The sequence below is a fragment of the Lissotriton helveticus genome, chromosome 1_1 (assembly GCF_964261635.1).
Source record: "Lissotriton helveticus chromosome 1_1, aLisHel1.1, whole genome shotgun sequence".
Lineage (NCBI taxonomy): Eukaryota > Metazoa > Chordata > Amphibia > Caudata > Salamandridae > Lissotriton > Lissotriton helveticus.
This window is the reverse complement of record NC_136057.1, coordinates 25,730,102-25,744,361: the sequence shown is the minus strand read 5'-3', so window position 1 is coordinate 25,744,361 and position 14,260 is coordinate 25,730,102. Positions and strand designations below refer to the sequence as shown.

Sequence of the window (14,260 nt, the reverse complement as noted above, 5' to 3'; positions counted from 1 at the left end):
CCCATAGTTCCTTGTTAGCTGCAATTAAATCTAAGTCTGTCACGGACATAAGATTAGCTAGGGTTAATTATAAGAAAGTTCTCAGAGAAGCTAAAATAAACTGGGACGAACAGCGCTGGTTGGATTTATACCAAGCTAGCACCTCTTCTAATCAACAAAAATTTTGGGAGGTTGTGAGATGGGGAGGATCTGGGGACCCGAAAGTTCCTGTAAACCACGTGCCTGCCGAACAATGGGTCAAGCACTATGCGACGCAGTTTAGTACTCCGGAACGGATCTCCCTACCCAGGGAAGATGCCAGTGTGCAGACTGCAGAGCTTTTGCCTGATCACATTGTTTTCACTGAAATAGAAGCCGTTGCTGCTTTAAAACAAGTTCAGAATGGCAAAGCCCCTGGCATGGACTGCGTCCCAGCAGACCTTTTTAAGTACGATCAAGTGCATTGGGTCCTATACATAACTACCCTAGCAAATGCAATAGCAAGAGGTACCAGCATCCCAAATTCGTGGAAAGGGGCAGAGATCCTGCCCGTGTACAAAAAAGGGGATAAAACTGATGCGGGAAACTATCGTCCCATCAGTCTTATCGACGCCTTACAAAAGGTAGTGGCCAGAATGCTACTAGGGAAAATTGAATCATGGATGACAGGAGCTGACATTTTGTCTCCAATGCAGGCTGGCTTTAGGGCAAATATTAGCACTGTAGACCAAATATTAAGATTTGTGATGATTTATTGGAAAACTGTGCTACTGGGGGGTGGCACGATATTCGCTGCATTTGTAGATCTCAAATCAGCGTTTGATTTGGTCCCCAGAGGGAAGATGTGGGCTGCTTTGAGAAGGATGGGTGTTCCATCTGCGCTACTTGAACTGACTATCAGATTGCACGAGGGGAACTTCGCTAGAGTGAGATGGGGTCGTCAGGGCCAGGTTACTGAATCCTTCCCCGTGACTCGTGGAGTGAGACAGGGCTGTGTCCTGGCCCCCACTCTCTTCATACTCTTTATTAATCAGGTGGTTAAGTTCCTGTCAGCTATCCCTACCGACGCCCCATCATTGGGTGGGACCAAATTTCCCCTTTTAATTTTCGCAGACGACACACTTATACTGGCCAAAACACAGAAGGGACTACAGGCAGCTATAAATAAATTTGTGGACTTCTGTAACGAGAATGATTTAGAAATTAATATTAATAAGACCAAATTCATGGTGTTGACAAAGAAAAAACCATTGAGGGGCCATGTCACGATGAACGGGTCTAGCTTGGAGCAGGTTGAAGTAATGACATACCTTGGTGTAACAATGGATTACAGGCTACGCTGGAAAGAGCAAATAGCGGCGCTTAGTCTGAAATTTGCTCGTTTGTCCGGCTGTTTAGTGAAGGAGCAGCGGTGTTCTTTGACTAAAAGAGTTTTGCCCGCACTTAAAATTTACAATGCAAAAATCAGATCAGCAATATTATATGGGGCTGATATTTGGGGTAGTGTGGATTTGGCTGTCCTTGACAGGATCCAGAACAAATTTCTCCGTAATTTAGTCAATCTTCCTTCCTCAACACCTGTATTACCACTCCTGATGGACATGGGCTTTTATTCTATAAAACACCAAGCTCAGTTCAGGATGGTGGCGTTATGGAGACGCATTTGGTCTACCCCGGATCTTGCCATGTTTGCTCAAGAATTACAGGACGTTAGAAAGCAACCAGGGGCAGCTGAAATATTATGGTTTAAGTTAATCAGAAATACTCTCACTGGAATGGGCCTTCCCCTGTTATGGTCAGATCCGGGCTCCCATATCTTTCCCTCAAAGAAAGATTTTAAACTACTCTTTTGGTCCATGGTGAAAGAAGAACACGTTGCTCTTTCGGAGAAACCGAATCTGACTGGCCTGTTTCTGCTTCACAAAGCAGTTCCTCATACTGAGACCTACTGGGATGTAATTCCTAAAACCTTAGACAGGAAACTCTACCACCAGTTTCGTCTAGGTACACTGCCACTAAGGGATTTCACTAGTGGCTGGTTGAAATCGGAGTCATCCCTCTGTCCTTGCTGTATTGGACATAAAGAAACAATAGGTCACTTTTTGTTTGTATGTACTGCTTACTATGAACCACGCCATAAGTGGTTAAAGCCCATCTGTAATAGATTAAAGACCAGGGTGAGCAAGGAAGCTTTATTTATCTTAAAAACTAACACCTCCGAATGGCTATCCATTGGACTAGCAAAATTCCTTGGATGGGCCTGGTTAATAAGGATTAAGTCAGTTCGCAGTACTCAAAGTTTAATTTCAACCTGAAATATCCAAAGAGCATGTTAATTTATCATCTCTTGACCAGTATTGTCGCTGTGTTTATAATCAAATGTAAGAAAAATACTTTTTCTCAGTTGTCTTTATATGCATATTTAATTGTGGTTTTTAACTATATTCTTTTGTCTAATTATAAATACTTATGACTATGTTATTTTGATTGCATGTAAATATTTTGTCTTTTATGAAGAAATTTCGAAATAAAGACGTTAAAAAAAAAAAAAAACTGACTGCATTTCTGGTCTGTCATGTGGCTCTCCTTTGATGTTACAGGTCCTGCATCTCCATTTCACATTCAGGAAAGGGACTTTAACGGCAGGAGTTCCGTCAGCAAGTTAAAGCCAAACTCTGCACATAATAGACATCTGAATGTGAAGTTACATGCATATCTGCAGATTTGGTTTTTATAGTAGTTTTCATTGTAAAATGAACCAAAATGAAGTTTTAATTCATTGTTTGCATGTTTTGCAGCAAAAATACTTTCTATAAACATATAGTGCCAGTGGAAAAAAATGTTCTTTATTCATACATCCCGTATTGTCACCTTGTACTTCTGTGCAAACCTTTGCACAAAGACGTTTGATGTACCAAGGTGACAGATGTGGCAGCCTTAGATTAAACTGTTGCCGTTTCAGTCAGAGCACACGCGGCTGGGCTCCTTTCGGAAAGCTCATCCACTCCAAATGTCAAAGACACTAGACATGCAAAATAAAATAATGCTGTGGGAATGAGACATGCCACAAATACATACTTTTGGGTTTGATTTAGTACTCAAACTTATCGCCTTTAGTACTGATTAGATCATTGGGCCCAATTCACAAAGGTAAACTTACACTCTTGTGTAATTTTAATAAATGTTCCGCATTCATGAAGTTGAACTTAGATCAAAAGTCTAACTTTACTACTTTTCAGTATTCACAAAGCTAAACTTAGACCAAAAGTATAACTTGACTACTTTTCGGTATTCACAAAGGTAAGTAACTACTATTAAACTTAGACTTTTGGTCTAAGTTTAGCTTTGTGAATACCGAAAAGCAGTACACATACACAATTGTCCTTTCCGTGAGTGTTCTGCCTCCAAACTATGACACTGCAGGAAACCACAATCTTTGGCACCTCCTCCACCTGTGACAAACATCATACACCCATACCTGTTACATTTATTCCAGACTCACAAGACTTTTTTTAGTCTAGACTTGCGCAGCACGCATGCGCTGCTCTAGGAGATGACCTTTTGGAATCGGTCTGCACTTTTCCAATACTCGTGCCTGTGGCGGCATCCACCTTGTAGGAACGAGCAGCGGGGCGCAGGGGCCATCTGTTTCGAATTACGGTGACCGCGTGCGCTTGTTTACATTTGCGTGTCTCAAAAAAGTGGCGGCGCACTTCATTTTCCCTCTCTGGCCCCTAGCGCAATTCTATCAAAGAAGCCTCCCAATCACTTTGTGATTCATCAGCCAGTTTTTTCCAAGGCAAGGTGGGCCACATCTACTCAAATGTTAACACACCTATAGAGGACTTGAACCAGTTAGATGACAATAACATGATTGGAGAGTCCCCCGGTTTTATTGAATTCAGACCAGTGTCGGTGGAACTGGTCACTGATTTGATTAAGACAGTCAAATCAGTGTCCCCGTCTGACCCATGCCCCCCGTCAGTCTTAAAAACGATTTCGGACCTGATACGCACTAATTTAATGAGCATCTGCAATGCTAGGTTTTGCTCGGGCACCTACCCTTCAATATGGAAAAAGGCCATTATTCAACCAGTGCTAAAGAAAAGTACTCTTGACCCAGGTGAAACTAAAAACTACATACCAATTGCACGTTTACCTTTTCCAGTGAAGATCTTTGAAAAAATTATGAATACCCAGTTAACGCAGTTTATAGAAGAGAACAAACTGTTAGATGACACCCAACTTGGCTTTAGGAAAGGACGTGGCACGGAGACCGCTCTTTTCAAAGCATCAGATGAAATCAGAATGGTGCTAGACAGAGGAGGTGCCGCTGTCCTGCTGCTACTGGATTTATCAGCAGCTTTTAACACGGTTGATCATGTCACTTTGATTAACCGTGTCTCAGCCCTAGGTGTCGGTCGAAATGCCAAGGCTCTTCTGTCCTCTTTTCGCTCCGAACGGACTCAGTCAGTTAGCATGGGGGACTATAACTCATCAGTCTTTGCTCTTCCCAGTGGTGTTCCGCAGGGATCGTCGCTGAGCCCGACCCTGTTTAATATATACGTAAAGGACTTAGCACAAGTAATCAAGACTTTTGGAATGGGTCTCACGTCCTATGCTGTCGACACACAACTTGTGCTAGCGGTGCATAAAGACGGGGAAGCAGTGGCGGCAGGCTTTCATGATGGCATGCTGGACATCAGTTCATGAAAGGAAAATAATTGCCTTAAACTAAATTCGGACAAGACCGAGGTAATGGTTTTTGGCTACCTAACTCTGGGATGGTCCCCGGCATGGTGGCCAGAGGAACTGGGATGACTCCCTGCTCCTGTTAAGAAGGCCAGAAACTTAGGCGTCATGTTTGACTAGAGCTTCACTTTTAAACAGCATGTCAATGCGGTGGTTTCCTCGTCCTTTTACGTTCTAAGGAAGATACAAAAATTGCTACCTTATCTCCCGATGAGTGCTGGAAAAACTCATCAGTTCTCTAGTTATGTCAAGAGTTGATTACTGTAACGGCCTGTTAATTAATGCACAAGAAAATGTGCTGAACAGGCTGCAACGGATACAGAACGCAGCCGCCAGGATATTGTCAGGCACTCCAAACTTTAAGCCACTTTCCAATGTTAGGCGCCAACTCCATTAGCTTCCCATAAAAAGCAGAACTAAATTTTAGGCGCTTTACATTGCTTATAAAGCAGTTCATGGTTCAGGGCCTGAATATCTGATAAAAGTTATTCGAGCATATGCGACCAGCAGAGCTTTACGCTCCACGGCCGCCAACCTTCTTATTGTTTCCAGAACAAACAAAGTTAACTGGGGCGACAGTAGATTTGTAGTGGCAACGGCTAAACTTTGGAACCTGCTCCCCTTACAAATTAAGACCAATCCAACACTATTATCTTTTAGGAAACAAGTGAAAACTTGGCTTCGAGCAATAAAAGCCTTCCCGCTATCCTTTACAGTCCATAGCACCGAGATACCCTTGGATATTTGCGTGCTCTATAAATTGTTAAAAATTAAATTTAAATAAATAAATAAAATAAATACATTCTCCCTTGTGACTGCGAGCTCAAGACTTGGTTCAGTTCCTGCGCTGCTCTGCCAGGGGCGGGTAAAGCCCTCCGTTTTGCTAGGTGCAGATCATGCTCTAAGTTGGGCATTGCGCACTCACCCACCGGCGCTGCTTATGCAGTCCCTAGCCTCCCACTGCGAGGCGCGCTCACCCCGTAACATACTAAATAGACGCGCACCTCAACGCGAAGGAGATTTATATTAGGGTGTCCAAGTAAGACAACTGCTTTATTGTTTCGGCCCGCGGCCGCAGCGGTGAACCTTTAATTAACTCCTTTTATCTCCAAGCGGTCCCCAAGGCAGTACGCTGCGCACCTCACCTTTTGGGAGACATAAGATGGCCTTGTATTTTCAGTGGTCAACTAGGAGAGATCACGAGAGGTCTCCCACGCGTGCAGTCCGGCCGTTATTCCTGCAGCTCACAAGCAGCTGCACGTCCTAACTTGCACCTCGGTAAATTTCAGTGTCTGTGCCAACCCCCCACCCACCGTGCTGTGCCTCTATAGGCCATACCCTGGGGTACTTGAGGCATTAGGTCTTGTGGATATATGACTGATGCGTCCTGGCCCCGCGTCAACATTTTGGGACTCAGGAACAACTACAGTCCGTGTAGGAGGCGTCCAGAGGCTTCTGCGATCTACATGGCGTATTGGGTACCACAAAGGGTATAATAGAAGCACAAGAGCGCTATTGCCTATGTTTTTAGGGTGATATATGCATTATGATTCACGTGTCCTTATTCCCTAAACTGCTGCATTGCATGCCCCGATACTATGACGCATATCGTTTTGATTCCTGTTTATTCAGGATAATGAGTACCATACTAATAATACATGGTGATCTATGTTTTCCCCTTTAATTATATATAAGGTAACAAAAATGCTTAACGCTTTTTATTATAACTTTGGAACATGCTGCACAACAGCCACACTATTCTACAACATAGCTTAAATACACTGGCAAAGCCAATAGCTCTGACTAAACACTTATAAGAGCCAAAAGGCGAAACCTATTGGCTATGCCAATGCTTGTTTAATCTTTCAAATGGCACTTTGAAGTGCTTGAGTTAGGAAGCGGTGCCCTGAGTCTGAACTACATGTGCTTCTTATTAACAGCTCACTCCCTCATCTATTGCTGATGACCAAAGAGAGGTTCTTCTGGCCATCGCTGCAGTCTCTATGGTGCCGCAAGAGTGTAACCTTCTTCTATGGCGCCTGCAGCACCACGAAGCATCTCTTCCAATGTCCAGCACCCTACCCCTTCTAAACATCTCTCGGAGTACTGTAAGAAACTGGAGCATTAGTTAATGGAGTTACTACCCACCTCAAGTAACAATCACAAGCCTTGTCGTGCTGAACCCTCAAAGTCACTAAAATAACCTGAGGTCAATCCCATGTAACCTATGGCACGAAGCAGGAAGGCTTAACTTAGTGCAATGTGTAAAGTATTCAGGCAGCACAAAAACAGAAGTAACGTTTGTAGGAATGGGCCCTTGTATGGTCACACACACACTTTTTTCTCCAATGCTGATGGTTTTCGACTCTGAAGGTGCACTGTAGCCTGTTAACCAGCCCCAGTGCAAGTGCTCTCTCCCTAAAGTATGATGCATGTGAATTGTTAACCCCAATTGGCAAGGACGTTAACCCTCTGATAAGTCCCTGAAAAGTGGTACCAGGGGTGTCTAGCTCATGGGAGGTAAGGGGGTCCCCAAGTAAAGAGGTGACCGCAGGCCTGCTCGACTTTGCCCGCGCCATGATTGACCATGCCACAGCACTACTTTTAGTATGTCGCAGTCACCCTTAAGGTAGGCCTCCTAAACCCAGAAGGCAGGGTACATTATTTTAAAGGTGTGAGCATATCAGTGCAAGCTTATATGTCCCTAGAGTAACCTCCTTCTATCAGGGGCTACTATACGTGCTTAGGGGGCCACAGGATAACATAAGCTGGCACTTTGGCATTCCCAGGTTGCCAGCTTCACTGTAGTTCCACTAAAAAGTGTCATGTTTGTTATCAAACAACTTGTTTCATCAGACCTGACCTTTTCCCAAAATCAGATATATCTGAGCTATCGTAATTTTGTGGGAGCCCTCCTATTCTTTTTGTTAGCCTCGGGATCCCTGGTTGGCTGAGGCTGAGGTAGGTACCTTAGGCCAAGTAGGAACCTGCGTTCCAACATCAGGAAAAGGATGGTCACTTTCTTAGATAGCCCCGCTAACCCCCTCAGTAGCTTGGCACGAGCAGCCAGGCTTATCTTCAAGGCAAATGTGTACAGTATTAGCAACCACGCTCACAATAATCCACTGATGACACCACAAATAGACTCCACACAAGTTTAATAAATTGAGTATAAAATTTGTCAAAAGATATACGATAAGACCACACGATATAATACCAACCTATGAGGTTGTGTGATATTTCTCCTGTCCTGTCAGGCCAGCCAGCCCTTGCAAGTTCTGGCGATGTCAAGTGAGCTCTTCTAAACATTCTCTTGTACACCTAATCATACGTCATACAGTTCATAATGCTAGAATCAGGTACTTTTGCAATGTAAAAATACTGCGATGCGTAACGTAGCAATCCGACACTCTGCAATGAAAAGAATATAATGCGGAACACAACAATCAGGCACTTTGCTTGGTAAAACAATGCAATGCATAATCCAACCACCAGAAATGTCATTCTGCGATAATAAGGCAATGCGTATATACTAATCGGGTAATTCGTTATGCAGGAATAATGCAATGTGCAATATGCTAATCAAGTAGTTCGTTATGCAGGAACAAGGCAATGCGTCATACGACAATCAAGTAGTTTGTTATACAGAAATGTTGCAATGTGTAATACTTCAGTCAGGTACTCCGCTCTCAGAAATTGAATACTACGTAGTACACTCAGGCCCGATCACCGGGCCTTAGGCGGTCTCTCTGCCTCCTCTTCTGACCTTCAGTCAGCCTTTAACAGTTGCCCCCAACACAGTATGATGTAATTCCAAAGTGCTGCTTCGCACTCCAGCCCCTGTACCGCCACTCCCTTTGGCAATACAGGCCGCGATACGAGCCGAAGCAGAGGCTCGCGCTGCCAACCTGAGAGAGAGGGCGAGAGCATCTTCCTCCAAGCCCGCACCCTGCCCCAGTAGTTGACACACGTTACCTGTGGGGCGCGAACCTACTCTACTCTCCTCGTCCAGAGGCTGGTCCTCCAAGCAGATTTGTGAAATGGCAACGGCAGCTCGGGCCGGCAACACAGCTCCTCCGGGACTGCCGGTCGGGGCTGCTTCACTTATGAAGATCTCAGGTTGCCACAAAGCACATGCACACAGCGTCGCAGAGTCTTCCTTCACTCCGGGTGCACGATCACTGGACACTCCACACACAGGTCTCAGGCTGCACGAAGATCACACGATTCATAAAAGGGGGTGGTGATGGACAGAGCATCTGAATTAAGCAGAACACTCCTACCTAGTCAAAAGATCAGGGCTTGATCCATCACAGGGTTGATCCATCACAGGGCTTGTTTCACGCACAGCGTCGCTGAGACTCACTTTACTCCGGTGCACACGACAACTCGGCAAATCCTCACGAAAGTCTCTGGTGCACAACGCACCCGCACACAGCGACGATGAGACTCACTTTGATCCCGGTGCACACAATAACAAGGCAAATCCTCACGAAAGTCTCACAGTGCACAATGCACACGCTGACGGCATAGATGACTCACTTGGATTCCGGTGCACACGATCACTGGACAATCCTCACAACGGGTTCTGGTTGCACAAAGACACGCACACAGCGTCGCTGATCCTTGCTTGGATTCCAGGTGCCCCCGATCACAGACTGAACCTCCTGAAGGTCTCAGTGCTGCACTAAGTACACGCACACAGCGTCACTGAGATTCACTAAGACACCAGGCGCTCACGATCACAGGCAGTTCTTACGAGGGTCTCAGACTGCAACAGGCACACTCAAACAGCCCCGCTGAGACTCTCGTGGAAACTTTTATGTTCCTGTGTTTCCAAACAGGGAGCCAGCTCAGCTCAGGCCCTCGGGGATAGTTAACTTCAGGACACAGCACACAGCAAAGTCCCTTTAGCCTTTCCTTGGTTTAAAGAGCAAACTGCAGGCCAGCCCAGATCACACAGCAAGGATCAGTCCTATCCTTCAGTCGTTTCTTCCTTAGCTCTAGTCTTGTTCACACTTGATCAAGCCATTCTCCAAAGTACAGGGGTTTCATCTCTCATTGTTATACCCCTCAATGGCTTTGAAGTCTTTGTGTTTCAGGGGGCACTCACCCCTGTTGAAACCAGTTCTGGGTGCCTTCCTGCCAGTGTCACCTTTCTTCCATTGATTAGTGGGGGTCTGCATTCTCAATCACCGCTGGAGATGAGCCAATTGTTTTATAGCAGCAACCCAGGCCTCTTTACCTCTAAGGGCTTCTCCTCCCCCTACACTGCTGATGCAGGTCAGCCTGTGGCTGTCTCACCTCCTCCCTTGGGTCAAGACATTCCCCTGATCCTATCGCTTTCAAATCCAGACAGTCAATCCACAGTCACGCAGAGACACACAAAAATGTTAGAGCACAAAAACTAAGCCACTTCTAAAAGAGTTGCTTCTGAACACACAATGCAAAAACCACCTTCATAAAAAGATATGTTGTTACATTGTGAGTTCAGGCATACTTAACTTCACCTTTTCATCTTAAGCCCTTAGGAACATAGGCTGGAAAATATATTATAAAGCCCTCCCATTCTATCCTATGGGCAAGATGGCCTTTCAACAGTGAAAAACTATATGGATCTTATTTCACTGTCAGGACATGACACACACCTTAGTACATGTCCTACCTTTCACATGCACTGCACCCTGTCCAGGGAGTACCCTAGACCTACCATAGGGGTGTCTGATGTACACAGAAAGGGTAAGTTAAGGGTAAGGTCTGGCAAGTGACTTGACAGAACAACACAGCAGTTTAACAAACCGCACGCAGGCACTGCAGTGGCAGGCCTGAGATCCCTCTTTAAGGCTACTTGTGTGGGTGGCACAATTAGTGCTGCAGGCCCACTAGTAGCAGTTGCATGACCAGCCCTGCACACACAGTGCACTTTACTAGGGACTTTACTTAGCAAGGCAAGTATACCAATCATGGACAACTAATTACCAGTACACTTTATACAGGGAACACTTGCACCTTGACACTCTTTTGCGGTGGAAAAGTGTCCAAAGCATCTAAGTTGGCAACACTATGTCAGAAAAAGGTCCAGGGAGAAAGCAAAATGTTTAGGGACGTTAGCCAAAAAGGACCAAGTCCTACACTTATGTTTATCCCGCTGGAGTAAATCTCTGAATCCTCCACTTGAGCCTAGAGGCCTAGTTATGGCCCTTCAGTGTTTTCATTTCTTGTTTCAACAACTCTACCTTTTCTTTGTGTGCTGCACCAGAGTCCTTTAATGCTGACACTTTGTTCTGATATCTGTAAGCTCCTGTTTCACTTTGCTAAGTTCCTTTCTGAGGGTATGGTACAGGTGCTTTCAATATCAGGAAAAGAGTCCAGTTCTACTGCCCACGTCGAACTTTGACATCCTCATCGTTGCAGCAGGCAATTATCCCCAAGTTCACCCGCGCTCAAATAGGCAGACACTCCTTCCAGGTGCAAGCCGCCCAACTTTGGAATAGTTTGCTTCTTGTCCTCAGACAGATGGCAGGACCTTCTCACCTTCAGAAAGGCACTTGGTTATTTCAGCAATAGTACATTTTTCAAACCCTGGTCAGCTTTTTGTCAGCCCAGCCTCGAGGTCTTCAGTGCCAGGACACTCGATTGAGTACCCAGATAACATAACATGTTTCACTTCCATTAGCTCCACTCGAAAGCTGATGAAGAGAAACTCTGTGATGGATTTAGTGAGGTGCTCTGCTGCTATAAGTGAACCCTGTGAGGGCCCTTTCTCACTAAGTGAGTCCGCCTTGGATACTGATGACTTGATTAGCATGTCTCTTACACAGAAAACTTTCCTGGGTTTCCCAGACACCATGTTGTGGCTGTAGATAAGATCTTGAGGGCAAACCCCTTGGTCCACCTGGGACCTGCTAGCTATGCATTATTGGGCACACCTATAATGCAGGGTCTCTATCTATGTGAATTTGCGAATCCACTTTCCGGGGGGAGTGTAGGTTACATCATCTCACCTCAGCATCCTCCTTTTCAATGATTCCACCCTGAGATGGAGTACAAAACCTCTGTCCGTGCTGTTTTGTTCTCGTAGTGGACTTCTAGCTTCCAGATGGAGTTTTCAGTTTCCAAACTACTAGGTCCAAATTGGTGGCCATTTCTTGGCGCCAACCCCTTTTTCTTGTGCCTGCCTGTCGATTGCTTGTCTTGCAGTCCACCCAAACATTCTGTGTAAAGCAAGTATATTGTGCAAGTATTTCCCAGTCATTCTGGCAACAGCTGACCCACCACCTAACCGTACTGTTCCTCCTGTGCTTTGGTGAGGGGTGCTCCTGGGCTGCTTACTTTGTTAGCTCATATCGGTGGCGGGCACGCACTACTCTTATATCATATGGACTTAAACTTGTGCGCCGCTAATATGGTCAAGCTACCTCACTGTCCTCCTCTAGGCTGCAGTATGGTTTATGTGCACCCCATGAGGTATGTACAAGAGGCACCAGCTGCCACTCCACCACTTAGGGGATCCGGCCTTCATGCACTCTCCGACTCCCAGTTAGTGGACCTTACACGTCAATTGACGTTTGTGGTCAAGGTGCCGTCACCCTTCTCTCCCGTCTCTATTGCCGCAGTCGAGGCCGTCAGCGCGAGCCAGACCCCTTAATGATGGGCAGACGTCAGCAGGTTGATTTCTACGCGTCCGATCAGGCCTAGCTTTTTATATGCGGAGTTCTCCGCCACGAGTGTGGAGTCTCCGTAGTCGTAAAGCTTTTATTAAATAGTCGTTTGTGACTACCCAAAAAGAGTATACTTGGACAAACATGATAGTTTACTTTTGTTAATCCGGCCCTTAGATTGCAACTTATATATAATTGATTTATAACAACTTGGTAACTGTATAAATCCTGATAATAAACGTGAAGTGAACATTTAAAGAGAAGAAAATGTGCCAGTCATCGAGTGTTATTCAAATAACATTAGATATGAGGCCAATAAAGCCCAAACTGGCTCCCCATTGTTCATTCTGGGGCCAAACGTGTGTAGCCAAGACATTAGGACCCATTCAAGCCAATCATCGTTCCTTTCAATACTCTCCATACCAAAACAGTAAGTTGTTTGGAGAATACTGTCACTTTGCCCTGATGATGGTTCACAATATTGATGTATGTGACTGAAACATCAACTTGCTGATTTGCTGAAAGCTGTTAAATTATTACCCATGGAGTCACTTGTGTTTGTCAACATGCCTTGGTCAGAGTTTCACTCCGTGTTGGTGGTGCAGATGGTCACCAGTAACCTAGTGAAGCACCTCCCTGCAGTGAAGCAGCGCTGCTTATTAGCAGTTGCCATCTATGCTATTTTCTAGGTGTCTTTTTTTCTCTGGTTTGCCTCTGATGTGCTTCAGTTCTGCTCATCATTGTAAGTAGTTCTCTCTTTGTTTTCTTTTTCGATCCACAGCAGCAGCACCTGAGGCTCCGGTGGCCTCCTTCCGGAGCTGCGCATGCTCCTGGCTCTTCGCCTGGCACCTGGTGTGGCTGTCTGTCATGAACCTACGGCATTTAGTGTTCATCGGCACGCTGAACCCCATGCTCACCCACCTGTCCAAAGGGGACCAGCACAAAAGTAAGGTGCTGGCTGAGAGGGAGGGTGGGTACTGGTAAGGGAGATGGAGAGGGAGAGCAGGAGGCAGCAGGGTGAAGTGTGGGAGGTGGACTGGCAAAAGAGGTGTGAAGGGCAGAAGACAGCAAAGGAGGAGTGGGGGAGGGAAGAGGGAAAATTAAGAGGAGGTGAGTGAGGATTGGGAAGTGAAGGATGAGGTTATGATCTGCTGGGCTTGGTTAATAAGGAGGTGTGGGAAGGCAGGGGCCGTGAAGTAGGTGTGGGACAGGACAAGGATCTGCATGGAGGGCTGGAGCCTGTTAGGGAGGAGGGCAAGGGGTAGTGAGGAAGCAAGAGGATAGTGCAGAGGGAGAGCACAGGATAGTGGATGAAGGTACTGTGAATGAGGTAGGGTATGGCTTAGTGAGGGATGGCAAGTATCAGTAAAGGAGATGTCCATTGAGACGGGCATATGGAAGTAAAGGAGGAGGTTACTGTGGTCAGAGAGCAGTTTAGGGAGAGGCTGGGCTGAGACGGAGCTGAGGGTGTGCAGGAGGAAGGTAAGAATGGCAGGGCCTGTGAAGGAGAAGCTGAGGGTGACACAGGGCAGTGATGGAGCACGTGAGGGTATTTTGGGGGTGATACGGCGGGATTTCACCTCTAGAGTCTGCTTCCCATTCTCTAGAATCCCATCACAGGTCGACTGGACCTTTTTACCTGTCATGGAGTGAATAAAGCAACCTAGTTGACACTAAACAGATCAAATTCAAAATACCAAATTGCTTTCCCCAAAGAACCACTGACTAAAGACTGAATTTAGAAGGTTTATTACATAACCAAAAATAACTGGAGATACAGGCACCTCAGCAAGAGGTTCAACAGATAAACAGGTACTAATACAAACATAATCCTACGGAAAAGTCTCTGTCGGCTAATGAACAGAACG

The 14,260-nt window shown here is 45.7% G+C and overlaps 1 protein-coding gene across 8 annotated transcripts in view; it reads left to right on the top strand.

The window, feature by feature from the left end:
- LOC144816669 (equilibrative nucleobase transporter 1-like) overlaps window positions 1-14,260 on the top strand; it is a 475,323-nt gene that overhangs the window by 355,875 nt on the left and 105,188 nt on the right. For 7 of the 8 annotated variants that reach the window (XR_013606932.1, XM_078674312.1, XM_078674302.1 and 4 more), the window contains one exon: window positions 13,174-13,338. Coding sequence is in view for 7 of the 8 variants with exons in the window: in XM_078674312.1 (XP_078530438.1) it covers window positions 13,174-13,338 (165 nt within the window). In the remaining variant the exon portion in view is untranslated. The remainder of the gene's footprint in view (window positions 1-13,173; window positions 13,339-14,260) is intronic. The other variant, XM_078674332.1, reaches the window with a different exon arrangement.